The sequence below is a fragment of the Leucoraja erinacea genome, chromosome 7, assembly GCF_028641065.1.
Source record: "Leucoraja erinacea ecotype New England chromosome 7, Leri_hhj_1, whole genome shotgun sequence".
Taxonomy (NCBI): domain Eukaryota; kingdom Metazoa; phylum Chordata; class Chondrichthyes; order Rajiformes; family Rajidae; genus Leucoraja; species Leucoraja erinaceus.
Window position 1 is genome coordinate 73,907,183 of NC_073383.1, and position 16,059 is coordinate 73,923,241.

Sequence of the window (16,059 nt, forward strand, 5' to 3'; positions counted from 1 at the left end):
CTGGTCATGTGATCTACCAGGCATGATGTTCATTAACCATGTTTTCCTTGAATTTTCTGAATGCAGAAAAGGAGAATGAAGTCAAAGTTTAGTTTAGTTTAGTTTAAAGATACAGCAACACATATACAGAGAGATACAGATATTTTGGCACACTGAGTCCTTGCTGACTAGCAAACCCCACATACCAAAGGGCCTGTCCCACTTTCATGACGTAATTCACGATCTTTTTTACTCGTGGACATATTTCATCATGTTGAAAAAACTCCCCAACCTACTTGATGCCCCGAGTACCTACAACTAGCATCACGACCTGCTATGACCTACCTACGACCTCTTGACGACCATGCTGTGAGTACGAGTCAAGGGCAAACTCGGCAGAGGTCGTGAATTAGGTTGTGAAAGTGGGACAGACCCTTAACACTACCTGACACACACTAGGGACAATTTTCTTTTTTTTAATACCAAGCCAATTAACCTACAAACATGTGTTCAAGAAGGAACTGCAGATGCTGGAAGATTGAAGGTACACAAAAATGCTGGAGAAACTCAGCGGGTGCAGCAGCATCTATGGAGCGAAGGAAATAGGTGACGTTTCGGGCCGAAACATCACCTATTTCCTTCGCTCCATAGATGCTGCTGAACCTACAAACATGTACGTCTTTGGAGTGTGCGAGGACATCACGGAGAAAACCCACACAGGTCACGGGGAGTAGGTACAAACTCCGTACAGACAGCACCCGTTGTCAGGATCAAACCCGGGTCTCTGGCGCTGTGAGGCAGCAACTCCACCACTGCGCCACCATGCCGCCCAAAATCTAATGTTTTTATTCTTTTTAATTACAGGTGGGCCGGCCACAAGGCAGAAAGGGTTCATTGGGTGCATTCGAGCTTTGCAGATGAACGGGGTGAACCTTGATCTGGAAGAACGGGCCAAAATGACTCCCGGAGTCAGGCCGGGCTGCCCAGGCCACTGCACGAGTTATGGCAACCTGTGTCACAATGGAGGGAGATGCATAGAGAAATACAACGGCTATTCGTGCAACTGCACTCCTTCCGCCTACGATGGGCCCTTCTGCAAGACAGGTAAGTGGAGAACAGATACACCAGCCTGGAGTCTTCTTCTTCTTCTTGCGTATGACGTGCACAGCCTAAAGTTGTAGATCAAAGGTGGCACTAACGCCAGGACAGCATCAGTTACTGGGTGGATGGCGTTGATGCCACCAGGGAAAAGCCTCAGTGGGCAGTCATTCACGATGTGTGGGATGGTCTGGTCTGGATGTCCGCAGTCACAAGCAGGGCTGTCTGTCATCCCCCACTGCAGGTGGTGGGCTGTTCTTGCATGGAGGGTGCGGATTCTGTTCAGGGTTCGCCATTGCTTGCGATGGAGGTCAAAACCCGGTGGTTTCACTGTGGGGTGTGTGATGACCTGTCCGTTGTTGGTGTTGACATCAGGATCTTGGTGAGACCACACCTGGAGTATTGCGTGCAGTTTTGGCCTCCAAATCTGAGGAAGGACATTATTGCCATAGAGGGAGTGCAGAGAAGGTTCACCAGACTGATTCCTGGGATGTCAGGACTGTCTTATGAAGAACGACTGGATAGACTTGGTTTATACTCTCTAGAATTTAGGAGATTGAGAGGGGATCTAATAGAAACTTACAAAATTCTTAGGGGTTGGACAGGCTAGATGCAGGAAGATTGTTCCCGATGTTGGGGAAGTCCAGGACAAGGGGTCACAGCTTAAGGATAAGGGGGAAATCCTTTAAAACCGAGATGAGGAGAACTTTTTTCACACAGAGAGTGGTGCATCTCTGGAACTCTCTGCCACAGAGGGTAGTTGAGGCCAGTTCATTGGCTATATTTAAGAGGGAGTTAGATGTGGCCCTTGTGGCCAAGGGGATCAGAGGGTATGGAGAGAAGGCAGGTACGGGATACTGAGTTGGATGATCAGCCATGATCATATTAAATGGCGGTGCAGGCTCGAAGGGCCAAATGGCCTACTCCTGCACCTAATTTCTATGTTTCTATGTTTCTATGATCTGCGCCACTCAGTCTCGGTCAAAGCCTTCCAGGGATTTAACGGAAGGCCAGAAGGGTTTGCGGGACTTCAGGCGCATGTTGGGCAGATTGTTCAAGTCAGCAACCTGGAGTGACTCAGCAGGTCCAGCAGCATCTCTGGAGATAGTAAATACAGTTGGTGTCACCGTCCCCCCCTGCCAATAATCTATTCAACATTTTCCTTGAGCTTCGTCCCCTTGGATCTATCATTTTCACACCTTACCCTTCCATATCTCGGTGTTTCCCTCTCCCCCTGACTCTCGTTCTGAAGAAGGGTCTCGATCCAAATCATTACCCACTCCTCCTCTCCAGAGATGCTGCATTGTTCCGCTGGGTTACTCCAGCATTGTTGTGTCAATCTTCAGTTATTCCCATGTTGGTGGCGGCATCAGCTCGCTGCTGCATCTGCAAGGTTGGCAAGTTCAAATCTTCCTCCAGAGACTTTGAGCACAAAATCCAGGCAGACGGCACGGTGCAGGGAGGATGTGGAGCTGTTTAATATGTTGCCTTGCAACACAGTCGTTAAACCAAAGCCCTGTCACCGCCTCTGGGGAACGCAAAGACCCCGTGGGAATACTCAAAGGGAGCGATGGTATTCTCGTGGTGTCAGCCAGTTACCCAGCAACAAATATTTTCCTACTTTACAGCAGTGGTGACATTGAATTGGCGTGTGATTCACTTTTATAAGTTCTAAAAGCAGAATTAGGCCATTCGGCCCATCAAGTGTACTCCGCCATTCAATCATGGCTGATCTACCTTTCCCTCTCAGTTCCATTCTCCTGCCTTAGCCCCATAATCGCTGACACCCGTACTAATCAAGAATCTGCCAATCGCTGCCTTAAAAATATTAATTGACTTGGCCTCCACAGCCATCTGTGGCAATGAATTCACCACCCTCTAACTGTAGAAATTCCTCATTTTTTCCTTTCTAAAGATACGTCCTTTAGATTTTGGTCTATGTTGTCTGGTCCTAGACTCTCCCACTGGTGGAATCAATCTTTCTGCATCCACTCCATACAGGCCTTTCACCATTGGGTAAGTTTCAATGAGGGGACCCCTCATCCTTCTAAACTCCAGTGCGTACAGGCCCAGTGCCGTCAAACGCTCATCATGCCCCCACCTGCCCACGTTTGGCCCATATCCTTCTGATCCTTTCCTGCCCGTGTACCTGTCAAAATGTCTTCTGGAGGACAAGCCAGTAATTGCATCGTCATTATCTCTGAGGTTTGTCTACATTCCTGGAACATAAAGTTAGTACTGCTGCATTGTAGCACCAGGGACCCAGATACATTCCTGACCTTGAGTGTTGTCTGCTTGGAGTATGTATGTTCTCACTGTGTTTGCTTGGGTTTATTTGGGAGGTCTTGTCTCCTACAGCCTTTTCAAGTTGTGCACGCTGGTTAATTGATCCTATTCCAGGTATGTAATGAAAATAACCAAAAGACAATGGAAGGAGATGTAAGAAAAAATAGTTTCGAGAGAGAGAAATACAACATCGTATGAGGGGATCTTATGGGAACATATAAGATTATTAGGGGATTGGAGACGCTAGAGGCAGGAAACATGCTCCCGATGTTGGGGGAGTCCAGAACCAGGGGCCACAATTTTAAGAATTTTAAGAGGTAGGCCATTTAGATCGGAGATGAGGAAAAACTTTCTCACCCAGAGAGTTGTGAATCTGTGGGATTCTCTGCCTCCGAAGGCAGTGAAGGCCAATTCTCCGGATGCTTTCAAGAGAGAATTAGATAGAGTTCTTAAAGATAGCGGAGTCAGGGGATATGGGGAGGAGGCAGAAACGGGGTACTGATTGTGGATGATCAGTCATGATCACAAAGAAACATAGAAAATAGGCGCAGGAGTAGGCCATTCGGTCCTTCGAGCCTGCACCGCCATTCGATATGATCATGGCTGATCATCCAACTCAGTATCCTGTACCTGCCTTCTCTCCATACCCCCTGATCCCTTTAGCCACAAGGGCCACATCTAACGCCCTCTTAAATATAGCCAATGAACTGGCCTCAACTACCTTCTGTGGTAGAGAATTCACCACTCTCTGTGTAAAAAATGATTTTCTCATCGGTCCTAAAAGACTTCCTTCTTATCCTTAAACTGTGACCCCTAGTTTAACATCACAGTGAATGGCGGTGCTGGCTCGAAGGGCCGAATGGTCTACTCCTGCACCTATTGTCTATTGTCCATTGTTTAACATGGAAGTTGGCCGTTCAGCCCATTGTGTCATGCTTACCTGTTCACACTACTATGTTCTACCAGAGTGCTTATGTATGGTGATACTTCTACTTAACTTCTCTGTATCTCAGTACATGTGACAAATAGAACCATGTTATCCCACTATCTCCAGTGCCGGATTTACGTATAAGCTAAACAAGCTATAGCTTAGGGCCCCCACTTTCTAGGGGGCCCCCCGAAAAAAATTGAAAAAAATGGGGTGTACATTTCCAAAATATAAGCGCCTTGCACATGCGCACAACCACGGCCAGCACATCATCGGCCGCCCTGCGCATGCGCACTGCAACGGCAACTGGTCGACGCTGGGCACTTTCTCTCTCGCTTTGAATTGTGGGAGATTTGGCCGCCATGGCCGTCCGGCCGCTGGGGACCTCACAAGTGGAACAGCTTAGGGCCTCTCTTCATCTAAATCCGGCACTGACTATCTCCTCCACTCCCTTCACACGCAGGGCAATTTCGTCCAGAGGCCAATTAACCTACAAACCCTGCACGTCTTTGCGACGTGGGAAGAAACCGGAGCACCCGGAGGAAACCCACACAGTCACAGGGAGAAGGTGCAAACTCCACACAGACAGCAGCCGTGGTCAGGATCGAACCCGGGTCGCTGGCTCTGTGAGGCAGCATCTTCACCGGCTGGGCCATCCCAAACTGCACGGTCTTGGTCTGCACCATGACTGTAGTGTTACAGGGAGAAAACAAAAGGGTGATGGGTTTCATGGAATTGCTCTACGGGGAACCAGGATCACCCCTCTTAGCCCTATCATCCTTCAGCAAACACAGTGTTTTTAGTGCTTTAGTTTAGGTTAAAGATACAGTGCGGGAACAGGCCCTTCGGCCCACCGAGTCCACGCCGACCAACGATCTCCGTACATTATCACTACCCGACACGCACTACGGAAAAACGTTTACATTTACACCAAGCCAATGAACCTAACAAACCTGCGCGTCTTTGGAGTGTGTGATGAAACGGAAGATTTCGGAGAAATCACGGGGAGAACATACACGGGGAGAAAAAAACTCCGTACAGACAAGCACCCGTAGACGGGATTGAACCCGGGTCTCTGGCGCCGTGAGGCAGCAGCTCTACCCCTGTGCCACCATGCCGCCTTTTTTATACCACGTTTTATTGTCTTTGTTTCAATTTTTACCATCGGAATGTAATTCTTTTTTTTTGTTTTGTCGTATGTTTGAATAAGAGCAATTCTCATTGCTTCTGTTCCCTTGATGTGCTGAAGACTCTACCTGTAAAGATGGTTCAATCATTATTATAGGCTTATTGACAGAAGCAATTATAGAGGAATCATAAATCAGGCATCTAAAATTGAATTAGGGGATGTGATAACACTTCTTTGGCTTCAGGTACCTTTAAAAAACTATCGAGTGAGACTAACTCGCTTGATTGCTTTTTATGATAACTCTACAGCAGAGAAGGATTTTAAATGCACTGATTTTCTCATCGGACTGAACTATTATCTGTTCGGGATTCAGTGATCATTTGAAAACAGATGTTGGGTGAAAGGTAATAAATAGACCTTATGGTTTTTGCAGATGCTGCTTTCCACCTTGCAGATGGTCATGTCAGGAAATACTTTGTCTTGTACCTCAGGACGGCACAATGGTACAACTGATGGAGCTGCGGCCCTTCAGCAGCAGAGACCTGTGTTCGAACTTGATCTCGGGTGTTGCGAGTGTGGAGTTTGCACGTTCTCCCCGCAACCGTGCGGGTTTCCTCCGGGTTTCCCCCCACACCCCGAAATTATAGACAATAGACAATAGGGGCAGGAGTAGGCCATTCAGCCCTTCGAGCCAGCACCGCCATTCACTGTGCTCATGGCTGATTATCCACAATCAGAACCCCGTTCCTGCCTTCTCCCCGTACCCCGTGACGCCACTATCTTTAAGAGCCCTATCTAACTCTCTCTTGAAAGCATCCAGAGAATTGGCCTCCACTGCCTTCTGAGGCACAGAATTCCACAGACTCACAACTCTCTGGGTGAAAAAGTGTTTCCTCATCTCAGTTCTAGGCTTACCTAGTGTCTTAAAAGATGAGACTGCCAGCGATCCTGTGCAAAGGTTAGAAAATGCAACGTACAAGATAAAGATGGATGAACAGTGGCAGTGACCAACTTAGTGGGCAAAGGCTTACCCCTTATTCTTAAACTGTGGCCCCTGGTTCTGGACTCCCCCGACATCGGGAACATGTTTCCTGCATCTATTGTGTCCAATGCCTTAATTATTTTAAATATGTTTCTAGATCCCCTCCCATCCTTTTAAATTCCAGTGAATACAAGCCCAGTCCGCTCCATTCTTTCATCATATGACAGTCCTGCCATCCCGGGAATTGACCTGGTGAACCTGCGCTGCGCTGCGCTCCCTCAATGGCAAGAAGTTGCTGAAGATGGCAAATTGGGTTAGTCCCATTTACCTGCATTTGGCCCAAAGCCTAAACAAGGTTGTCAAAGAAAGAAGGCAGAAGGCAGAAGGATGGGCTTGAGAGTAAAAAATAGATCAGCCATGATAAAATGACAGAGCAGAATGGCCCAATTTTGCTAGTACATCTTATGGTTTAATCCTTCCTATCTTTATAAAAAAATTTCAAAGTCATAATTGTATCACGTTCTAGAGCTTCTTTTGGCAGCTCGTTTGCAACAGGGGCTACCCTTTGACCCTCTCTCACCAGTCACGGTGGGTCAGCGGTAGAGTTACTGCCTTACAGCGAATGCAGCGCCGGAGACCCGGGTTCGATCCTGACTACGGGCGCTGTCTGTACGGAGATTGCACGTTCTTCCCGTGACCTGCGTAGGTTTCCTCCGAGATCTCCGGTTTCCTCCCACACTCCAAAGACGTACAGGTTTGTAAGTTAATCGGCTTGGTATTAGTGTGAATTGTCCCTAGCGTGTGTAGGATAGTGTTAATATGCGGCAATCACTGGCCGGTGGGCTGAAAGGCCTGTTTCCACGCTGTATCTCTAAAACATTTTTTAAAAAGTGCTGTAATAGCCTGCGCAATTTTAATTGCCCACTAGTTACATGGAATATTTGCCATCTTTTATGACGGTTACTATTGTGATGATTGCACCTCTGTAGGGAGTTCCACTCAGCATGACCAGATGCTCAAGTTTAAATGCCCATTTGTCAACTAAATCCCCATCATCAGTCATCGGAATATCAGATTATATCCAGTTGCAAGGTAACATCGAGAGAATTACCTGATCTTCGTCTGCAGAACAAGTGGGCAGCACGGTGGCGCAGCGGTAGAGCTGCTGGCTCACAGCGCCAGAGACCCGGGTTTGATCCTGACTACGGGTACTGTCTGTACGGGGGAGTCTGACCGTTCTCCCCGTGACCTGCGTGGGTTTTCTCCAAAATCTCCTGTCTCCTCACACATTCCAAAGACGTATAATTGGTATAATTGCAAATTGTCCCGAGGTTTGTGTGGGATGGTGTTAGTGTTCGGGGATCGCGGGTTGGCACAGACTCGGTGGGCCGAAAGGCCTGTTTCCGCACTGTATCTCTGAACTAAACTGAACAAAACTAATGTGGTTTTAAAAGGTGAAGATTGGCAAATCCATTCCCATAGCCGACTTTCGTGGCCGATCGGCGGGTCGAAATTACCGCCTGTGGCCGGGGGTCTGGAACTCCGGCCCGTCTGGAGCCGGCAGGTTTGTTCTCACAGCCGACTTCTGCGGCTGATTTTACGGGCCGGTATCTTGGACGGCAAAACGGATAATATGGCAAGGCTCTGGAACCAAGGTTGCAAGAAAATTTGTGGTGTACCTTTACTCTTAATCTATGACCCCTGGTTCAGGAGGCTCATGCTGGAGCCTAATTCTGAGGCTCTTCCATTGGCTCACACTCCTCCTTATTGTCAAGTTCAATTCACGAGTAATTACTTGATAGACGTACCAGGTTGGGAGAGTCCAGAACCGGAGGCAATAGCCTCAGAATAAAAGGACGTACCTTTAGAAATGAGATTTAGAAGGAATTTATTTCATCAGAAGGTGGTGAATCTGTGGAATTCATGGCCACAGATGGCCGAGGAGGCCAAGTCGATGGATATATTTAAGGCAGAGAATGACAGATTCTTGAGTAGTACGGGCGTCAGGGGTTATGGGTTATGGGTCGAAGGCAGGAGAATGGGGTTGAGAGGGAAAGATAGATCAGCCATGATTGAATGGCGGAGTAGGCTTGATGGGCCGTATGGCCTAATTTTTCTCCGAGATCTTATGAAAGTGAATCACACACCAATTCAATGTCACCACTGTTTTAAAGTAGGACAATATTTGTTTCTGGGTAAATGGCTGACACCACGAGAATACCATCGCTGTCGTTGAGTAATCCCACGGGGCCTTTGCGTTCCCCAGAGGCGGTGACAGGGCTTTGGTCTAATGACTGTGCTGCAAGGCGGCATATTAAACAGCTCCACATCCTCCCAGCACCGTGCTGTCTGCCTGGATTTTGTGCTCAAAGTCTCTGGAGGAAGATTTGTACTTGCCAACCTTGCAGATGCAGCAGCGAGCTGATGCCGACACCAACATGGGACTAACTGAAGATTGACGCAAAAATGCTGGAGTAACCCAGCGGGACAATGCAGCATCTCTGGAGAGGAGGAGTGGGTGACTCTTCGGGTCGAGACCCTTCTTCAGACCGAGAGTCAAGGGAGAGGCAGACACCGAGATATGGAAGGGTAAGGTGTGAAAATGAGAGATCCAAGGGGACAAAGTTCAAGGGAAATGCAGACTAGATGATTGTTAGCCAGGGAAGGTGACAACTGGACCACCAGTGATTTATTCTTCCCCACTATATAACACAGGGGAAAACAAAAGTCTCATGTTGCACAAGCAATGACATTTTCTCCTTTAGCTGACAGGAAAGCACATTTGGAAATAACATTAGCAAATATCACATCATGCCAAACCTTGGGCTCATTTTATTTGTCCGACCTTATAACAATATAACAGGGTGGCATCACTATTACCCATTCATTGTTGCTGATAGAAGCAAGGTATCTGCTTGGAGCATGCCTTGCAAGATCAAGGGTGGCGCAGTGGTAGAGTTGCTGCCTTACACCGCCAGAGACCCGGGTTTGATCCCGACTAAGGGTGCTTGTATGTACAGAGTTTGTACGTTCTCCCCGTGACCTGAGTGGGTTTTCCCAGGGATCTCCAGTTTCCTCCCACATTCTAAAGATGTACAGGCTTGCAGGCTAGTTGGCTTGGTAAAAAATTGTAAATTGTCCCGAGTGTGTGTCAGGTAGTGTTAGCGTGGCCGCGCGGACTTGGTGGGCCGAGGGTCCTGTTTCCGCACTGTATCTCCAGTCTAAAGTCTAAAGTAAAGTCACAATTGATTGGAAAAACACAGCTTGGAAACAGGTCCTTCGACCCACCGAACCCACGCTGACACTAAGAAGGGTCTCGACCCGAAACGTCACCCATTCTTTCTCTCCAGAGATGCTGCCTGTCCCGCTGAGTTACTCCAGCTAATTCCATGCTCTCCCACTTTCACAAACACTTCCTACACACCAGTCACGATTTACAGAGGCCTGTTAACTTACAAACCCGCAAGCCTTCGGCATGTGGGAGGAAACCGGAGCTCCCAGAGGAAAGCGACGTGGTCACAGGGAGAACGGGCAAACGCCACACAGACAGCATCCGCGGTCAGGATTAAACCTGTGTCTCTGACGATAAGAGGCTGGCAGCAGCTCTACCATCTGCGCCACTGTGTTGCCCTATGTGCCACCTTAAATGTGATAGATTGGTAGAGTAGAAGGCAGGAGTGACTCGTCAAGAAAAATCTTCAACCTGAAACATTAAATATTTATTGCAGATGTGTACTGACCTGCTGAGTATTTCCAAATGTTTCTGGGTTGTTTTAATATTTCCAGCACCTACTGTCATACAGCTTGGAAAAAGGCCCTTTGGCCCAAATCAACTACATCTTCTGGCAGCTTGTTCCATACACCCGCCACCCTTTGTGGGAAACGGTACCCGAACGTGGCGTAGAAGGATGAGAAGCCGAAGCAAAGAAGTGGAAGCCAAATAACCGAACGGAAACAAAGCCGAAACACCAAATAACTGAGAGGGTGGGACGCATAAAAACAAACTAACTGAAAGGGCGGGTGCCTAAAAGCAAACTCACCAAAAGGCCGCTCTGCCGAAATGCCAACTCACCGAAAGGCTGCGTTGCCTACAAACCAACTCACCGAGTGGCTGCTCTGCCGAAAGGTCAAATAACGGACATGACGTCGCCGGGGGGGGGGTGACAGGACTTGTCAGTGGTTGGTCCAGACCCCCGCGTCCATCACTTCACTGGCCGATGGAGACGGGAGGGTGGGGGTCATTTTCCCGCACAAGCCATTGGAGCGCAATCCTCGGGACAGCCCCCACTCTCCCACGGCCATGGCCGCCGTCCGCCTCGCCTCCCCCGTGGGGCCGCACTGTGACGGGCTGTGTGTCGGCAGCGCCGGGTGGAACAGATGTGTGGGACGGGCTAGTCCTTCCGCCCACCCAGAGTCACTGACCGCAATCGGACTCCAACCCCAACATCAGGGTGATTCACCCCTCCCCCCCGACTCCAACCCACAACGAGTGATTCACTCCCCAGCCCGGCTGCGGGGTGAATCACTAGTAAATCACTTTTAAAACATGGGGGAAGTGGACACAAATTCCCTGGCGGGCCGATGACAAGTGTGCATGGCAACAAACAATTTTACCTCCTCCCACTCTCCCACCCCCCCACCGCCTCTTGACAACAAGAATCACGATTTTGTTTAAACACAGTAATACCGTCTGGTTGCCTGCGTAACGCACACAAGCTCCCACGCTATAAACACCAGATAATCTGTAATCTGTTTTAACTGAAGAAGCTGGAGTAACTCAGCAGAACAGGCAGCATCACTGGATAGAAGGAATGGGTGGCGTTTCGGGTCTAGACCATTCTTCAGACTTGAAGACTGCGTCTGAAGGGTCTCGACCTGAAACGCCACCTATTCCTTCTAGCCAGAGATGCTGCCTGGCCCACTGAGTCACTCCAGCATTTTGTGTCCATCTTTGGTGTGACAGTTGTCTCATTTCATCGGCTGAGACTGAAGAATGAGGCGGAGGGCGGCCGTGCCCGTGGGAGATTGGGGGCTGTCCCGAGGGATGCTCTCCTTTGGCCGCTTACAACTTGGTGCTTGGGGTCAGAGTGCCCAGTCACCTATAGCTTGTGTGGGAAATTGACCCCCACCCTCCCATCTCTATCGGTCAGTGACGTGATTGACACGGGGGTCTGGACCAATCGCTGACAAGTCACACCCCCCCCCCCGCGACATCATATCCATTATTTGACTTTTCGGCAGAACGGCCATTCGGTGAGTTGACTTGTAGGCAACATAGCCTTTCGGTGAGTTGGCGTTTTGCCAGAGCTGCCTTTACGGTGAGTTTACTTTTAGGCGTCCCCCACTTTCAGTTAGTTGGCGTTTCGGCTTCGTACGCATTTGGTTATTTGGCGTTTCGGCTTTGTTTCCGTCCAGTTATTTGGCTTCCACTTCTTTTCTTCGGCTTCTCGTCCTTCGATGCCACGTCTGCACACGGTGTAAAAAAGTTACCCCTCGGTTTCCTATTAAGTCTTTTTCCCTTAACCTTGAACCTATGGCCCCTGGTCCTCGATTCCCCTACTCTGGACAAGAGATTCTACCCGATCTATTCCTCTCATGATTTTGTACACCTCTATAATATCACCCCTCATCCTTCTGCGCTCCATGGAAAAGACACCCAGCCTACCCAACCTCTCCCTATAGCTCACACCCTTTAATCCTGGCAACATCCTCGTAAATCTTTTCTGAACCCTTTCAAGCTTGACAAGATCTTTCCCATAACATGGTGCCCAGAACTGAACACAATATTCTAAATGCGGTCTCACCAACATCTTATACATTTTGCCAATATCCCACTAAACCTTCCCTATCCACATACCTGTCCAGATGTCTTTTAAATGCTGTATAGTACCTGCCTCAACCACCTCCTCTGGCAGCGCATTCCATATACCCACCACTCTCAGTGAAAAATTTCCCCTCAGGTACCTAATAAATCTTTTCCCCCTCACCTTAAACCTATGTTCTCTGGTTCTGATTCCCCACTCTGGGTAAAAGACTGTGCATTTACCTTATCCACAGTATTCCTTTCATGATCTTTTACACCTCTATAAGATCACCCCTCACCCACCTCCGCCACAAGGAATAAACTCCCAGCCTGACTAACCTCTCTCTATATCGCCCAGGGCCTCAAATCTTGGCAACATCCTTGTAAATCTTTGCCCTCTGCATCTCCAATTTTTTTTTTGATTTCCGAAAAGCTTGGCACAGAGGCGTCGCTGGTAGAGTTGCTGCCTCACGGTGCTGGAGACCCGCGTTCGATCCCGAGTACGGGTGCTGTCTGTACGGAGTTTGTACCTTCTCCCCGAGATCTGCGTGGGTTTTCTCCGAGATCCTCCGAGATCTTCGGTTTCCTCACACACTCCAAAGGCGTACAGGTTAATTGGCTCGATTAATTGGCTCGATAAAAATGTAAAATTGTCCAAGTTGGCGATATGCAGAGTACAAAATTCAGAAGGTTCGATCCTGAACTCGGGTATGATCTGTGTGGAGTTTGCACGTTCTCCCTGTGACCGCTTCTGGGTTTTCTCCATGTGTTCCGGTCTCCTCCCACATCTCAATGACGTATGGGTCTGTACATTAATTGACCCCAAGTGTGTCGGGAGTGGATGCGGAAATGTGATAACATAGATCCAGTGAGAACGGGCGATCGATGGTCGGCGTGGACTCAGTGGCCCAAAGATCTAGTTTCACGCTGGGTCTCTAAACTAATCACTGATATCATGATAATATAGCGTGGGGCTGTGGAGGCCAAATCCATGGATAATGTTAAGGCACAGATTGTCAGATTCTTGATCAGTAAGTGGGTCCGGGTTTATGGGCCAAAGGCAGGAGAACGGGGTTGAGGGGGAAAGATAGTGCAGCCATGATGGTATGGCGGAGTAGAGTTGATGGGCCGAAAGGCCTCATTCTGCTCCAAGAACTTATGCTGCAGTAAAATAGACACTAATCTCTTTTTTTACAGAGGTTTCTGCCTTCTTTGAGGTCGGGACATCTCTGATCTACAACTTTCAGGAGTTTTATGGGATTGCCAAGAACTTAAGTGCGCACTTGTCTGCCATCTACATGGGCAAAACTATATCCACGGAGAATACAGCTTTCAGTTTCCGAACAACCCAAGCTCCCACTGTCCTCCTCTATATTGACACGTACCACGATGAATACTTGGCTGTGCTGTTACAGCAAAATGGTAAGTTAAGTGTTAAATCAAACCTTATACACCAAATGAATACTCAGAAAGCTCTGATTCAATTGTTACTGCTCTTCCATGCACGATGATCAATGTGTCCTTGCTAAAATTGTTGGTCGAATGTTTTCTCGCCCAGATTGTCCAGTGAAATAGGTTGCAGTCTTCTTCTTCTATTGCGTTTGAGGCAGCAAAGTCTGCAGCAGGGAGATGCCATCCGGTTCGAGATCCATAGGTGCCCGCCTTAAAAAGGGCGCATGCTCCTGGTTGGCACCGAGCTGCAGTGCTGCTGCTGTCTCTGTTTGTTGTCGTTGGCCTGGCTGAGGTCAGTTGACAGGGGCTCATTCACCACGGGGAGGTTGACAACATGAGCCCCATGGGTTGCAATGATTATTGCAACCTCTGGGGCAGACGGATGATTTAAGATTCAAGATTCAAGAGAGTTTATTGTCATGTGTTCCAGATAGGACAATGAAATTCTTGCTTTGCTTCAGCACAACAGAATATAGTAGGCATAAATAAATACAGAACAGATCAGTGTGACCATATACTATTGAATATATATATACACACATAAATAATCAGATAAAGTGCAATGGACTTTTTATGTTCTGAGTATTGATTGAGTTGAGTTTAATAGCCTGATGGCTGTGGGGAAGTGGCTATTCCTGAACCTGGATGTTGCAGATTTCAGGCTCCTGTACGTTCTACCTGAAGGCAGCGGGGAGATGAGTATGTGGCCAGGATGGTGTGGGTCCTTGATGATGTTGGCAGCCTTTTTGAGGCAGCGACTGTGATAGATCCCCTTGATGGAAGGGAGGTCAGAGCCGTTGATTGACTGGGCAGTGGTCACAACTTTTTGCAGTCTTTTCCGCTCATTGGTGCTCAAGTTGCCGAACCAAGCCACGATGTAACCGGTCAGCATGTTCTCTACTGTGCACCTCATAGAAGTTAGAGAGAGTCCTCCTTGACCAACCGACTTTCTGTAATCTTCTCAGGAAGTAGAGGCGCTGATGTGCTTTCTATATAATTGCATCAGTGTTCTCGGACCAGGAGAGATTTTCAGAGATGTGCACGCCCAGGAATTTGAAGCTTTTGACCCTTTCAACCATCGACCCGTTGATATAAACGGGACTATGGGTCCCCCTACTCCTTCCAAAGTCCGCAATCAATTCCTTGGTTTTGCTGGTGGCCACAATCAATTCACTGAGTTATTGTGCTGGCACCATTTGGTCAAACGGTTGATCTCACTTCTATACTCCATCAGTGATACGCCCCACAACAGTGGTGTCATCAACGAACTTGATGATGGATGAGAGGGGATCATATTGAAACATATAAGATTATTAAGGATTTGGATTCGCTAGAGGCAGGAAACATGTTCCCGATGTTGGGGGAGTCCGGAACCAGGGGCCACAGTTTAAGAATAAGGGGTAAGCCATTTAGAACCGAGATGAGGAAACATTTTTTCACACAGAGAGTTGCGAGTCTGTGAAATTCTCTGCCTCAGATGGCGGTGGAGGCCGGTTCTCTGGATAATTTCAAGAGAGAGCTAGATAGGGCTCTTAAAGATAGCGGAGTCAGGGGATATGGGGAGAAGGCTGGAACGGGCTACTGATTGTAGTTGATCTGCCATTATCACATTGAGGGGATATGGGTCGAAGGGCCGAATGGCCTGCTCCTGCACCTATTGTCTATTGTCTATTCAACAGTCTTTCAAAACAGTTTCACCAAACCCACACTTAAGCACAGTTGCTTTCCAAGTGAACATTAGATTTGTTTCTTGGGGCTAAGGGAATCGTGGGATGTGGGGAAAAAGCCGGAACGGGATACTGATTTAGGATGATCAGCCATGATCATATTGAATGACGGTGCTGGCTCAAAGGGCCGAATGGTCGACTGCTGCACCTATTTTCTATGTTTCTATGCTCTGGTACATGTCCCTTGGCTATAGAACACAGAACACAGAGTGGTTCAGCGGTAGAGTTGCAGCCGCATAGCGCCAAAGACCTGGGTTCAACCCTGACCTCAGGTGCTTCTCTGTTCGGAGTTTGTACATTCTCCCTGTGACTGCGTGGGGTTTTCTACGGGTGCTCCGGTTTCCTCCCACACTCCAAAGACATGCAAGTTTGTAGGTTAATTGGCTTCTGTAAAACTTTTAAATTGTCCCTGTGTGTTGGATAGTGTTAGTGTGCGGAGATCGATGGTCGGCACAGTCTCGGTGGGCTGAAGGGCCTGTCACAGTGCATCTGTGTAAATGGTTATTGATTCGTTATTAGACACAAAATGCTGGAGTAACTCAGTGGGTCAGGCAGCATCTCTGGAGAACATGGTTCGGTGACATTTCGGGTCAGGACCATTCTCGAGACTCACCACGGGTATTGAGTACTGCCCACTCTTTTCGGCCCCCCTTCGGTCATGGCTGACCATGGGTG

The 16,059-nt window shown here is 48.3% G+C and overlaps 1 protein-coding gene across 1 annotated transcript in view; it reads left to right on the forward strand.

The window, feature by feature from the left end:
* LOC129699107 (contactin-associated protein-like 5) overlaps positions 1–16,059 on the forward strand; it is a 1,038,064-nt gene that overhangs the window by 895,848 nt on the left and 126,157 nt on the right. The window contains exons 18-19 of the mRNA XM_055638766.1: positions 844–1,083; positions 13,403–13,627. Coding sequence (XP_055494741.1) covers positions 844–1,083; positions 13,403–13,627 — 465 coding nt within the window. The remainder of the gene's footprint in view (positions 1–843; positions 1,084–13,402; positions 13,628–16,059) is intronic.